The sequence below is a fragment of the Melopsittacus undulatus genome, chromosome W (assembly GCF_012275295.1).
Source record: "Melopsittacus undulatus isolate bMelUnd1 chromosome W, bMelUnd1.mat.Z, whole genome shotgun sequence".
NCBI classification, from domain to species: domain Eukaryota; kingdom Metazoa; phylum Chordata; class Aves; order Psittaciformes; family Psittaculidae; genus Melopsittacus; species Melopsittacus undulatus.
This window is the reverse complement of record NC_047558.1, coordinates 726444-742136: the sequence shown is the minus strand read 5'-3', so window position 1 is coordinate 742136 and position 15693 is coordinate 726444. Positions and strand designations below refer to the sequence as shown.

Sequence of the window (15693 nt, the reverse complement as noted above, 5' to 3'; positions counted from 1 at the left end):
ACAGAGCCTTGGGTGACATGGTTTTGTGTGAGGTGTCCCTGTCCTTGGCTGGGGTTTTGAAACTAGATGATATGAAGGTCCTTTCCACCCCTAACTATTCTATTAATGTATGAAGTTGAATTTCAGCCAGATACTACCTTATTCTGTGTTTTGGGAAAGAACAAACTGTGTTAACTATTACAGCAGTAAATAGCTCTCACCACTCTGGCTCATTCCCTGTAATATAATCCTCTCATTATTGAGAGTAATCATACCTGCAATTGACTTCTACCTACAGTGTTGCTAGCATCATTTTAAATCAGCCCTTCCTTCAAAAAACAAGAGTAAATGAGATCACCTGCAATGCTAAGGAGACTGAACTATCATTTCTCAAATAAAATGATGGTTTAGAGCAAGTAAGAGCTGTCACAAAAATTTAAAATAAAATAAAAGAAAAAGACACACACACAACACAGATTTCAAACACAGGCACACTAAGTTGCAAAAGTCATCTCTCCTCCTCACCCTCTCATCTGTACAGCGTCAGATCCTCAAAAATGTGCCTATAGTCTGCTACAGACTTGATATATGCAAATGATTAGTCAAACTTGGTCTTTTTAATTATAAATGTAAAATCTGAATCTGTTTTCCTGTACAAGCATATAGACATGCGTAAGGCCCAGGCTGATTTTCCTCTTATTTTCCTGTTAAGAAATCAGAGCCCAGCCCAGCCCAACCCAGACAGACTTCTCATTACATGAGGCAGGGTGCCAGGGCTTGAAAATGTGGTAGCAACTATTAAAAGACACTGTAACAATCCTGAAACAATTAAAGAAAACAGTAAAATGCAATATGCCCTTTTATCTAGAAATATGGTACAGCTACGGGAAGAATGAAGCCAAAACACTTGTGTCCTATTCTCTTGATAAAACAGAGATTTGGGTGAGGAACACACAGGTAACCTCAATGAGAAACAAAACACTCCTGGGATTCTGGAAGTCAACTGAGAACACTGGAGAAGGCTCCTGCTCCAAAGCAGCTGTATGCTGAAAGTACCAGCATCAGTTCAGAAGTGCTGAGTTCAAGATGGCTTATAGGAGGAATCCAAATTGGCCACTAACACAGCAGGAATTTGTGGGAGGGGGTACTATGACTATAAAACAATCCACTGAGGTCTACCTCTCCTTGTACCCCAACCTATGACTTTTGTACACACCAATGTCCTTCCTCTGTTCCTAGGAGTTTGTCCCCAGCTTTAAAGAGAAAGTCTGGCCTCAGACTTACCAGAAGGACCTGTCCGCCCTTGAGTTATATCTTACATATTATCTATCTCTTTATATATTGTACCTCCCAGCACCAGAGGGAGGAGCAGGGACTGTTCTTTTCAGCTTTCTGCTCTGTCCCTATAGTTTTGGAGCACAATGTACGGACCTGTTTTGCTAAACATTTATCCAAGATGCATGTGTTTTTTTTCAAGGATGTGGTGGAGGAATGGGAGGGAAAAAAAAACAAAAAACAACCAACAAAAAAACACACCAGAAAGCACACAAAAACACACACAAAACCAAAGACACACACCCCTCCCCCCCCACACACACATGTTACACTGAAATTATCTCATAGCATTCACCAGCTGAGTCTACCTCAACACCTATGGAGTTCAGCACCCACTTCCTCATAACAGCCCCAGCTACTTTGGGCTGGGGCTTGCCTCTCCTTACATGTCTGTAGCACAACTCACTACTGAATGATCTTGGTCATGTTAACAGAAGACCAGGATTTCAACTGGTTTTGGCCTCACTGTAGTGGACAGTGACATAAGCAATGAAAACAAAGCTAGTCTTGGCTCTGTTTGGGTAGTTTTGTCTGGCTGGTTAGTTTTCTTTAAACAAAATTTTTAACAACTGTAGTTGCTTTTGCTTAATACTTTCAATTTATACAGCACCCAGGAACTTAACCATCTCGTCACAACACCTATGGAAGGTCTCCAAAGTCACAGGTCAGTGAACAATTCAAACTTCACAAGCTAACAGCCACTGAGAGAAGCTACCTCCACCTTTTCTGCCTGCTCCTCTTCCCTGTATCACTCTTCTCCCTGTACCATCAAAAGCAGTTGTGCAGACCTGCAGTGAACCCACCCAGGACAACTCTAACCTGGAGCAGGTCCTTGATGCAGCACACACATGAAAAGCTCTTCTTTGGGAAGTGGTGTCACCTTAAAAGTCTTTGTGAAACTACATGACTGACACTGAAATGCGTTTTTAATTGAATGAGTAGGTCTCCTTTCTGTGTTAATAAAAAAATCTCAACACTGTTTAAGTTTTGCATTAAAGAAAATTGTGCTGCAGTTTAACCCAAACACAAAAAAATGCGTTCTTAGGTTTTTTAAAAGGAACTGTTAAAACTGTTTTTTAAAACGCTGTTAGCAGACACTAAATACCTGGAGGTAACAGACATTTAGTTCCATTCAAGTTTTCAAGACTTTTCTGTTATATTCAGAATCAATTAGCAATTCATGTCTATCTGTGGATTTAGAGTGTATCGGGGTTTGTGTGATTGTTTTTTGTTGTTCACTTATTTTTACAATACATGTTTCTACAGGATTTGGTTGCCACTGTGTCTTTGAACCAAACCGATCATTAAGCATCTTGATTTTAGAAATACATGCCCAAATTATTTTTCTATTTATTATTAAAAATAACTAATCCTTTTAATATAATAAATAAACCCATCAAATTCTTTCAATGACAGAAGTTCCACTGTGCACAGTTAAATCCACAGGTTCTCTCAGAAGAGGTCTGGCAAAACATAAATGGTGAGCAGTGCTGTAAAGTTTCTCTGACAAATTTACAATCTCTTCAGTTTCTGATCAGGATTCCTGTACCATGCAAACCTGGGAAACATTCTCACACAAACATTTAATGCATATGAACTCATAGAAAAAAGAATAATGCAGCTTAAATACATATATTTTTCTCAATTTAAGGCCAATTAGGAAAGCAGAACATGACCTTGTAAGAAATATGGGTATCCAATTATGCAAAAAAATCCTTATTCAATGAAGATACATCTATCATGAGCATAATTATTTTTTTCCTCATTGAACAGATATTTACAAGTTATTGATATATACAAGTTACAGATATATACAAGTTACTGACAAGGACTCCAGATGCAAACCAGCACTAAGGCTAACTTCACAGAAGAGAGCTCTGTCCTTAAACCTTCATGTTTTTATGTTTAATAAAGAAAAATGACAGCATCTTTAGACTGAAGTCTAAAACATGACTGGGAAAGATAAAGAGGAAGATGCAAAGGTCATGCCACATTTTTATATGCTGTCAATTAGAAAAAATAACTAATTTAAACTTAGCAGTTTATAAAAGTGCCATCCTGACATATATTCTATTCTCATGTATTTGAGAATTTTGTAATATGTGAATGGAGTTTAAATACTAAGCTTCCTCAGGCCTCTTAAAGGAAAACATGACTTTTCTTCCTCCTTACAGTTTGGCAAAAGCTTAATGGCCCAAAATATAATCTTCCATTCCATTTTTTATCCTACCTAGGATTTGCTGGTTTACAGCCAGTCGGCATTCTCCCTTAGTTCCAAGCAGGTATTTATTACCTCTTAAGACAGAGCATTCTAGGAGTTTGTTATGCCTGTGCTGCATAATAAAACAGCAAAACAAGTAACTTATTTCTTGTAAATATATGTATACACAGTAAATACAGCAACCCTTAACATAGAATACCTGATAATTTAGATCACCCAGTTTAATTTATATTACCTAAATTCTCCTAGAATGAACTCTGTTACTTCTCCACAAGCTCTTTTTTACAATCTAAACTTTGCCAGCGCTGTTCATGTTGGCCAGAACACTGCCAACCTTAACAAAGCAAACGAGAATGCTTACCAGCAGCAACTACAGCTGGAGGTGGCGAACTTGCCTCACCACCACTTGTTTGGCTCATGGATGCTACAGAAGTTTCTGTGGAAGGTGGTAACTGCAGCTCCTTTGGGAGAAGGTCATAGACAGATTCTGTTGAACAAAAAAGGATTTAATCAAGAATTTATTCATGTTCTGCAAGAGAAAAAAAATAACATTTTTGCCTAAGATACAAATGATAAACCAGCCTTTTCAGAACCTTTTGAAAAGGTCACATTAAGCATTTGGAAATCTTTATATCATGGAATAAAGTTATTTCAGAAAACAAACCAATCACAAAAATGTTATGATACACATTCTCAAAACTGAAACAAAAGGACACAAACTTGTTAAAAAAATAATTCAGGAACTTCCACAGAAAAGGTCCTCATTTAAAATGAAGGGGTTGACAGCATGTACAACAAATCACGTGGGAATCAAAGACAAACCCATTCTCAGAGTTGAAGCTGAGCAACCACCTTCCAAACAGAGATTAATTTAGTATCACCATCCACAGAACACCCTATATTCTTCTGTCCTGGTTTAAGCCCAGCTGGCAATGAGAATCACACAGCCACTCACTCACTCCCCCCCCCCTTCCTCCCTTGGTCAGACTAAACATTACTAAGCAGCAACTAAAAACATCAGTGTTATCAGCATTGTTCCCAGGCTGAAAGTCAAAACCACAGCACTGTACCACCTACTAAGGAGAAAAATGACTGCGGCTGCTAAACCCAGGACATCTCCCCATGTAATAAGTGCCAATTCTTGTTAAGCAAGATCCTTCACTTCCATTTATCTGCAACGTTTCTTTTTGCCTTTCTCCAAAGAAAACCATTTCCACTAACAGAATGGCTAGTGCCATTAGAGTTTACACAGAAAGCCCCTTGTTACAGCTCTGGCAGATCCCATACAGTAGTAGAACCTGTAAGATTTATTTTTTGTGCTTTCTGTTCTGAAATTATCTCAGGATCACCTGTTAATACAAACAGCTCCACTTGGGCATAAGCACATAGTTATGTGTGTCTTTCCCAGCGGATACACCAAAAATGCCCTGTTTCAAACCCCCAATCTAGAAATGTAAATAACCTCAAACATAAGATGGTTTGGGTTGGAAGGGACCTTAAAGATCATCTAGTTCCAACCCCCATACTATAGGCAGGGACAACCATAAATCAAGAGCTATAAACTGAATATAGCTATGAAGAGCTATAAAATGAATCAACAATTCCACACCACAAAACTTTATGAAATTCCTTTCTAGGTGTTATTTAGGTGCTTGAGACGCTGAGGTGAATAGCTTGAGAGAGGACGCCTGCAACACCGGAGCGGAGCAAGGAGAGATCAGCGTCCAGGAGCCTCACCTCGGAGCGACAAGAGCCACTGAGGAGGGAGCCTCAAGTCCTCAACAGGACTTCCCCAGGAGCTGGAAGCTCAGCCTACCCGAGGGGCTGACTCACCGGGTGCGGAGCCAGAAGAAGTGGCACCAGCTGCGAGTGGTTAAAAACCTACCCAGGGAGCCCGGCGACCAGAGCGGGTCGAGGCAGTTTGCGCGGCAGTTCACGCGGGCTAACCGCCTCATCAAGAGGACTCACCTGGAGCACAGGAGGGGAAGGAGTGCTTGGTTGTGTGCAGCGAATGCCTGAGCCTGGCACTTGTATTGGAGGGAGCCAGTGACACTGCTTGTGTTCCCTGTGAGCAAATAAATGATCTGCTCAGGCAGGTAGTTGAACTGAGGGAGGAGGTAGAAAGGTTGAGAGCCATCAGGGAATGCGAAAGTGAAATAGATTGGTGGAGCCACACCCTAAGGCAGGGGCAGAGGGAAGTGATTGAACAAGTGATGGCTCCCCTTCCCTCCTACCATCAGACAGAAGGAGAGAACATAAGGGACAAGGATGTATGGAGGGAGGTCCCTCCTCAGAGAGCTAAGTGAAAACCCTCCCAATCCCTTCCTCCCTTCCAGTTGCCCTTAAATAACAGTTATGAGGTCTTGGAACTAGAGGGCCAGGTAAATGGAGATGGAGAGGTACATCTATCTAGTGAGTCACCTAGGGCTTGTCACTCACCCCCCATGCCTTAGAACTTACCCAACCAAGAAGAAGAGTAATTGTGGTGGGTGACTCCCTTCTGAGGGGGACAGAAGGGCCCATTTGTTGACCAGATCCATCCCACAGGGAAGTCTGCTGCCTACCTGGGGCTAGGATTAGAGATGTTAAAAAGAAACTCTCTGGTCTGGTGCAGCCCTCTGACTACTATCCGCTGCTGGTTTTTCAGGTTGGCAGTGATGAAATTATTACAAGGAGGGCAAGGACAGTGAAGAGAGACTTCAGGGCCCTGGGACGGCTGGTTAAAGGGTCTGGAGTGCAAGTGGTGTTTGCCTCCATACCTGTTACAAGCAAGGGTGAGGAGATAAATAGGAAGATTCTGCAGATTAATGTATGGCTACATGACTGGTGCCATAGGCAGGCTTTTGGGTTTTTCAATCATGGGCTGCTGTATGAGACACCTGGTTTGCTGGTGGCAAGTGGGATACACCAGTCCCAGAGGGGGAAAAGGGTTTTGGGACAGGGGTTAGCAGGGCTTATTGACAGGGCCTTAAACTAGATATGAAGGGGGGAAGGGATTTAACTGGGCCTGTTAGGGACAAGCCCAAGAGAAACATGCCAGGGCTGAAGGATGGGAAAGGATAGTTTAGACCCTGTCCCGCAGGTGAAAAAGGGTACTAGGACAAGAGTTAGCAGAGCTAATTCACAGATCTTCAGGTTAGATTCAAAGTGAGAGGGGATTGTAGCTGGGTCTGAACTAGTGGGGCATTGTTCTAGTATTAATGAAGACCAGAAGGCCTCCTGCCTCCCGAGGGTGCCATCAGTGTGCTCTGCTCGCTCCCTGAAATGCCTGTACACCAATGCACGCAGCATGGGGAATAAACAGGAGGAGTTAGAAGTCTGTGTGCGGTCTAAAGGTTATGATCTGGTGGCAAGTACAGAGACATGGTGGGACAGCTCACATGACTGGAATGTGCTCATGGATGGCTATATCCTTTTTAGGAAAGATAGGTCAGCCAAGCGAGGTGGTGGAGTTGCTCTTTATGTGAGAGAACGACTAGAATGTATTGAGTTCTGTCCAGGGGCAGATGAGGAGAAAGTGGAATGTCTGTGGGTACGAATTAAGGGACAGGCTGGTACGGATGATACAGTTGTGGGAGTCTATTATAGACCTCCTGATCAGGACGAAGGAGTTAATGAGGCTTTCTACAGGCAACTGGAAGTAGCCTTGCGACTACATGCCTTAGTCCTCATGGGGGATTTTATCTACCCCGATATTTGCTGGAAGACTCACACAGCCAATCATTCACAGTCTAGGAGGTTCCTCCAGTGCACTGATGATAACTTCTTAATGCAAATGGTAGACAAACCAACTAGGAGAGGAGCGCTGCTAGATTTAGTACTCACCAACAAGGAGGGTTTGGTTGAAGTGGTGATGGTCAATGGCAGCCTTGGCTGCAGTGACCATGAGATGGTGGAGTTTAGGATCCTGTGTGGGAGGAATAGGATACCTAGCAAGGCCACAGTTCTGGATTTCCGAAGGGCCAACTTTGGCCTGTTCAATCAACTGCTAAGAGAAGTCTCATGGGAAAGGGTACTAGGTGGTAAAGAGGCTCATGATAGTTGGTCAGCATTCAAGGACCACTTCTTCCAAGCTCAGGATCAGAGTGTCCCAGTGGGTAGGAAATCAAGTAAGGGAGCTAGGAGACCAGCATGGTTAAACAGGGAATTGCTTGGAAGAGCCCAGCGCAGAGCCACAAAGATGATGAAGGGAGTGGAACACCTCCCTTATGTGGAGAGGCTGAGGGAGCTGGGTCTCTTTAGCTTGGAGGAGACTGAGGGGTAACCTCATCAGTGTTTACAAATATGTAAAGGGTGGGTGTCAGGATGATGGAGCTAGGCTTTTTTCAGTGATATCCAGTGGTAGGAAAAGGGACAATGGGTGTAAACTGGAGCATAGGAGATTCCACGTTAACATCAGGAAGAACTTCTTTACTGTGAGAGTGACAGAGCACTGGAACAGGTTGCCCAGGGAGGTTGTGGAGTCTCCTACGTTGGAGATATTCAAGGCCCGCCTGGACAAGTTCCTGTGTGATGTACTCTAGGTTACCCTGCTCTTGCAGGGGGGTTGGACTAGATGATCTTTTGAGGTCCCTTCCAACCCTTGGGATTCTGGGATTCTGTGTGGAAAAAGTCAATGTGCATTTTTAAAGGTATTTTTTCCTACTATGAAGCAACAATTATACTCAATCCTAAAGTAAGGCATATTTCTGCAGCAATTCTGTAAAAATTAGAATTTCAACAGAGCTGTTCACCAGAGAGCTTCAGCTGCACTAGGCCCTGTAAAAAATGAAACATACTCTAGACAAATGCACAGGTATGTACATACCCAGCAACATAGAATTGTATCAAAAACATAACCCATACCAAATGCTGCTTATGCCACAAACCAGAAGAGTTACTGTACTAGTTAAGAATACAAACTCTCCCACCACTAACCGGTGGAGCACAAAAAGAGCCTGAGAAAATGTAATGCTGTTTACAGGATACTACTTGTCTGTTACACACATCACAAGCACCTACCAGGAATGGCAGTGAACTGGTTTAAAAGTGGTTGCATAAAGATATGATTAAAATGATGCTTCTCAATTTTCTACTTCATTTACTTTTCCCAAAAAATGGTTAGCTCTTTTTTAGTGACAACATATTACATGTTACTAAAAGCAGCATTGTGGTCCTGGGTTCAGCTGTAGTAATCATTTTTCTCCTTCTTAGTAGCTGGTGAAGTGCTGTGCTTTCGACTTTAGCCTGAGAACCGTGCTGATAACACCAGTGTTTTTAGTTGTTGCTAAGTAATGTTTACTCCAATCAAGGACTTTTCATTCTCATGCTCTGCTGGGGGGGGGGGGGGGGGGGGGGGGGCGGGCGGGCGGGCGGGCAGAAGAAGCTGGGAGGAAGCAGAGACAGGACACCTGACCCAAACTAGCCAAAGGGGTATTCCATCCCACAGCATGTCATGCCCAGTATAGAAACTGGGGGGAGTCACCTGGAAGGGCAGATCACTGCTCAGGTCAGACTGGGTATCGGTCAGCAGGCGGTGAGCAATTGTATTGTGAATCACTTGGGTTTATTGTTTTCCTTTTCCCCTTTTAGTTTTATATTCTCTCCCCTTGTTATTTCCCTTATCATTATTGGTGGTAGTAGTAGTGGTAACTTTAGTTACTGGACTGTTCTTATCTCAACCCGTGGGATTTACATTCTTTCAATTCTCCTCCCCATCCCTTTGGGAGCGGCGGGGAAGAAGAGGGGGAGTGAGCAAGCAGCTGTGTGGTTCTGCATTGCCAACTGGATAGGAACAAGAATGTCTGAGGAAGGTGAAGGAAGTAGAGATTATTTTTTTAATTGTATTGAATATATTTCTGCCAGCAAACCACAAGTGCTAATTCATGGGAAAGATGCAATAGGTATTCACTCCTAGCACAGCATGAATAAGCAGAGCACTGAAAGACCAACTTACTGCGAGAGAAACTTGTTTTCACATATTGTGAATGGGGCTTTGCAGTATTAGGGCTGGGGCTAAGTTACTAAGGAAACGAAACAAAGAGCTTGAAATACCATGACTCAAACAGACACACTCTGTGGTTAAAGACAATATAATCTTTTGGGTGACAGACACACTCTGTGGTTAAAAAGAATACTATCTTTGTACAACCTATGAAACTAAGCCGGTGCAAACTGGTTCTGTAGTTAAACAGTAAGTCGGGGTACCATATGTCTGCCAGAGAGTTATGAAATCGAGCCATAAAAGGAGATAAATAAATAAGAGGAAGGGACATATGAAATCGAGTAAGGGGAGATGCAACCAGAGGTGGGACAGTTAGCATGTAGATTATATGCATCGGATAGGCTGCAAACCTTGGATGTACCCAACCAATGAGGAAACAAGGAAGGGAACCTGCAGATGGAATAGGAAATGTAAATCAAAGTTCTGCTTTTGCTGTGTGTGCCTACTTGCTAGGACACCCATTTTTGCAAAAACATTAATAAATAGCTGCTTCACTTCTGTGTCTAACCGAGGCCTGCCTGAACCTAGAAACCATTTCTCACAGTTACCTACTCTGCTTTACTCTTCTTTGAGTAAAGAAATTAAAAATCTACCAGTCAAGTTCTGGCTGAACTATCCACTGAAGGAGAAAGGTTGTGCCTCATCTGACTTGCAAAAAGGAGCCCAGCTGATCTAATCGCATTTAAGAGTCTCTACAGTTGTATTTGCAGCTTTAACAACAGGGAAAAAAGTGGAAGGTCCAGAAATGGGAAACCAAGAAACCCAGTTACTACTTCAGCCACTGCTAGCCAGTTTCTGTACTGTACACCTTAGGACAGTACAATTTATCAATGTGTCACTGTAAATTCAAATCTGGTTTAATACATGGAATCAATTAGAGTGGGAACCCTATTACTGTACTTTCTGACTGCTATTGGGGGTTTTCAGTCTCAGCTCTCTTTCTTTCATAAACTGTAAAGCTGACCCTGATATATAAAGCCCAGGGAAGTTATATGAAAGAATGAAATGTGTTCGCACCTTGCTAAAAACAAGCCAGTCTAACACTCCCAAGCCATCTCACATTTCATAGCCCCTGAAGCACAGCCAGTGCTGCATATTTGCAGATGTTTGTTATTTGACGTGCTGGATTCTGAGAAAGCTGTGAACCACAAAATACCAAGTAGTTTCACATTGAATGGCTCCTGTAAGCTGAGCTGCTGGCATAGCTATCAATATGCCAAAAAATGCTCCAAATAAAATGTAGTGCTTGGAAGCCATAAGATGTATATGGTTCTATTTTCTGCTGAACTGCAAGTTTTCTTCAAGATGAATATCTTAATTCAAAAGATTGAAGAATGAAAGGTTCAGATTTTGTCCCAGTAACAAAAACCACAAATACCAGTCAAAAAAAAAGTTAGGATGTGAGAAGGTACTTCCCTACTTTACATCCCTGCACTTTGAAGTATTATTGCCTCTGCAGCCAACAGTTCACACAACAGTTCCAGACAGCAATCCCTTTTAAATAAGCACCAGCCTTTATTCTGGGTGGCACTGGTGGTGCCTACAGGAGGATAGCAAAATCCAAGCTTGCTTCTGCTGAAGAACCAGGCAGATGTTCAGTGCTGGAGCAGCTGCTCTGCTGTAATTACTACCCAAGGTATCTGTCACAACCTCCTGTATGGAAAATTATGCCCAGTCAGCTCTGTTGACAAAGAGCGACCTTAGCTCAAAGTGCACCCTGAAACAAATTTTTCCTGATAAGCCATCTAAAAAACTCACACACCTTGCTGTAGGGATAAAACAATGGGGAATAGCTTTAAACTGACAGAGACTGAGATGAGATCTTATGAAGAAGCTCTTCCCTGGGAGGGTGCTGAGGCACTGGCACAGGTTGCCCAGAGATGCTGTGGCTGCCCTCTCCCTGGCAGTGTTCAAGGCTAGGTTGGACATGGCTTTGAGCAACCTGGTCTAGTGGAAGATGTCCCTGCCCGTGGTAGGAATTGGAACTAGATAAGCTTTAAAGTCCCTTCCAACCCAAGCCAGATTATGATTCTACAAACACATGGATGAAGTTTAAGACCAAACCCAAACTTTAAGGGGAAAAAAACCCCAAAACCCACCCCCCCGAAAAAAAAAAAACAAACAAACCAAAAAACAAAAAACCCACTCCCAACTTTTCATTAGAACAGATATAGCTTCATAGTCTAAAACACACACTGAAGATTAGGAACTGGATTACTAGGAACTACCACTTCAACACTTTTCTGAGGAATCTGAAATTGTTTGGATACCTTTAAGAAAGCTTGCTGCAATAAACCCACTCTTCACAAATCAAACTTCAAATGAAACTTTTGTGTTTTCACCTAAACACAGGCCAATGTTTTTATATGCTGCAGTATAAATAGCATTAAAGCAAATACTGACAAATTCCAGACAGATTAGAGTTATTGCAAAAAAGCTAATTCTTCCCCAGAAGATATAGTTTTCCTCCACACCAGATACTGTATTTAAATAGCTAACGTTCCTATTGATCAACTTACCTCTATGTTTTACACACGTGTGCGCACACATGAACAATGAGTATATGAAATGATCTGCTAAAATTTTATGGTTATTCATGCGGAAAACACCCATAAAAAAAGGCGTATGTAAATGCGGCATCACATTTGAAGGCAAGAGTAAAAATTCAGCATCATTAAATATTTCTACCTAATTAACAAGAAAAAAATATGTAGATAGAATTCCTGGTTTTAGCAGCCATTGTTTAGTCAACAAGTCAAATTTCAGCCACTGACAGCACGAAGTGCCCTGTAACTCATTTCAAATCCTTTTGACAAATATATTAGTGGACCTCAAGTTTCTGGGTTTTGTTTTTTGGTTATATTTTTTGTTTGGTCAGTTTGGTTGGGTTTTTTGTTTTGTTTTTCATTTTGTTCTTCTTGCTAGAAGTATCTCCATTTATACCCAACATCTCCCCTAAATACTTTTTTTTTTCCCCTCCATACAGGACAACAGGAACATGTGTTTCAGGATCACTGTTATTATGAAATATAAACAAGATCAAAACGCAAACAAAATAACAATATACTAACGATCAGCTGAGTCACTCATTTCCACACAGAAACCTTCACCTGTATTTATGTAATAAGTTATTAGACATTCTATTTACAAAAAATTTCCAAATCTCATACCTTCCCTCAAAATGCCTCAAACTAGATGAGCCCAGACTTCACAAATTCTACTACTGAAATCAAGGACACATGAGGAGAGACAGATTTACAAGTATTTTAAGTGTCAAATTTCTTCAAGTGCCCTTTATACAATTATCCTATCCTTATAATCTCTTATCTGAGATCAGATGTTTCTAACTTTGATCTTCCTGACAATTATCCTGACAGTTCAGAAAACTGCATTTCATGAAGCTATACTGAGCGCAACAGCACCAAACCATCAGGTTAATAGCCAATGATGCCAAATTTTCAATCTGGGGAAAAAAAGATTTTGACAGGGTACTGCTTGGAAATGCACAAAACATTCAGAATTTAAATATTAATGAAAAATAATGAAGTAATATGATACCAGATTTACTTTTTATTGTAGCACATCAAAACTAGTGGACCCAAGTCAAATAATCAACATTCCAGCACACCTGGCTGTAAGAAGGAATGGAACCTGCGTCTCGGCTGAAAGGTACTCACTGGCACTCTTCCCAAAGCGCTGCAACAGCAGCAACAAACCCTGAAGATTAACAAAAGAACATACAACACTGCTAGAAGGGATGCTCACATAGCATAAAGGCTGGTGGTTCACAATGGAAAGCTGAAATTTGCAAGCGCTCCTTCTCTTCCTATATTACAATTCACCTCAGCATTTTCATATTCCAATATTGTCCTGGGTTCAGTTGTAGCAGTTATTTTTCTCCTTTCTTTCTTCATTCAAATCTCCTCCCCTTGCCTCTGTGAGAGGGGAGGAAGAAGGGGGGAGTGAGTGAGCAGCTGCGTGGTTCTGAATTATATGATTTTTTCAAATATGATGGCCAGTGGCTTAGCAAATTCATTCGCCAGCACCTTCAGGAACCATGGATGGATTTCATCAAGTCCCGTGGACTTGTGCATGTTCAGGTTTTTAAGATGGTCTTGAACCAGATCCTCTCCTACAGTGTGCCTAAGGTCTTCATTCTCACAGTCCCTGTGTCTGACTTCCAAGACTTGGGTGGTGCGGTCAGAGCCTTTGCCAGTGAAGACCGAGGCAAAGAAGCCATTCAGAACCTCAGCCTTCTCCAAATCCTGTGTAGCCAGTTCTCCCGAAAGCTTCCGGAGGGGGCATACGTTGTCCCTAGTATAGTTTTTAGCCGCTACATATCTATAGAATCCCTTCCTGTTATCCTTAACATCCCTAGCCAAGTTTAATTCTAACTGGGCCTTAGCTTTCCTAACCTGGTCCCTAGCTTCCCGGACAACATCTCTGTATTCTTCCCAGACCGCCTGTCCTTGCTTCCACCTTTTATAAGCCTCTTTTTTCCCCTCGAAGTTTCCTCAGCAGCTCCTTATCCATCCAAGGAGGTCTCCTGGCCCTCCTGCTGCACTTCCTTCTAGTCAGGACACAACACTCCTGAGCTTGTAGCAGGTGATCCTTGAATATTAACCAACAGTCTTGGGTCCCCCTGCCCTCTAGGACTATATCCCATGGAACTTTACTAGGCAGGTTCCTGAAGAGGTCAGAGTCTGCTCTCTTGAAGTTCAGGGTAGTGAGATTGCTGCACACTCTTCTAACTGTCCTGAGGATCTCAAACTCGACCATCACATGATTGCTACAACCAAGGCTTCCCTGGAGCATCACATTTCCAACAAGCCCTTCCCTGTTTGTGAGCATGAGGTCAAGCAGGGCACCTCTCCTTGTTGGCTCCATTATTACTTGCAGAAGGAAGCTGTCATCCACACAATCAAGGAACCTCCTGGATTGCTTGTGCCAGGCCATACCATCCCTCCAACAGATATCAGGGTGGCTGATGTCCCCCATGAGGACAAGGGCCTGCAAGCGTGAGGCTGTTCCTGTCTATAGAGTGCTTCATCCAAAGTCCTCTTGATCAGGTGGTCTGTAACAGATCCCCACATTAATGTCCCCCATAGCTGTTCTCCCTTTGATCCTGACCCACAAACTCTCTGTTGACTGCTTACCTGTCCCCAGACAGAGTTCCATATTCTCCAGCCTATCACTGACATAAATAGCAACTCACACTCCTCGTCTGCCGGGCCGGTCTTTTCTAAAGAGCCAACACTCCAGTCATAGGAGCCTCCCACCATGTTTCTGTGATACCAATTATATCATATATCCATAGATGTGAACACATCCCTAATTCCTCTTGTTTATTCAATCCCCTCCAGTGCTTTGGAACTTCACCCCTGAACAAGTGCAAAATCAGGAAAAACTAGTAAATCACTTAAACAAGGTGTGCTGTTATACTGGTTATACCAGAGAGGGACAACTCACTGCATTGTCCTGGGGCTTAGCCTATACCTAAAGAGTGTCACCAGAAAAAAATGTCTCTGTATCTGATGGCAAAGCAACAAACAATGCAGCTACTCAACCCCAACAATAGACAATGCAGCCACTCCTCCCACAGTGATGGACACTGTAGCTAAACCAAAGGACCAATCTGAGCCAATATTGGTTGCCCCTATAGGCAAGGGGAAAGGAAAACAAGAGGCACAAAGAGCAACCCATACAGTGAAGAAAGATGAAGAAACAATGCACTTACTAAACAGGACAGCATCTGAATGAGGGCTATTATTACAGGAATCAAAGGAAGAGGAAGAAGAAGAGGTAACTTCTTGATCCCTGACCTTGAGTGAGCTGTGGAATATGTAAAAAGATTTCAGCAGTCTTCCAGGTGAGCACATCGTCTCCTGGTTGCTCCAGTGCTGAGACAACGGGGCGGACAGTCACAAACCAGAAGGAAGGGAAGCCAAGCAGCTGGAATCACTTGCTAGGGAAGAGGGAATTGACAAAGCAATTGCAAAAGATAAATGAGCCCTCAGCCTTTGGAAGTGGCTCTTGGTAGCTGTGAAGGAAAGGTTTCCCCAAAAGGACAATGTTATTTGCCACTCAGTCAAGTGGACACACTAGAGAGAGGCATCCAGTCCCTGAGGGAATCAGCCATTGTAGAGATGATCTATCGTAGGCTAGATGCTGGGAA

At 42.5% G+C, this 15693-nt stretch overlaps 1 protein-coding gene across 1 annotated transcript in view; it reads right to left on the bottom strand.

Moving 5' to 3' along the window:
- Positions 1–15693, bottom strand: part of LOC117438010 (nuclear factor of activated T-cells 5-like) — a 105428-nt gene that overhangs the window by 73419 nt on the left and 16316 nt on the right. The window contains exon 2 of the mRNA XM_034073350.1: positions 3897–4022. Within this exon, the coding sequence (XP_033929241.1) occupies positions 3897–4022 (126 nt within the window). The remainder of the gene's footprint in view (positions 1–3896; positions 4023–15693) is intronic.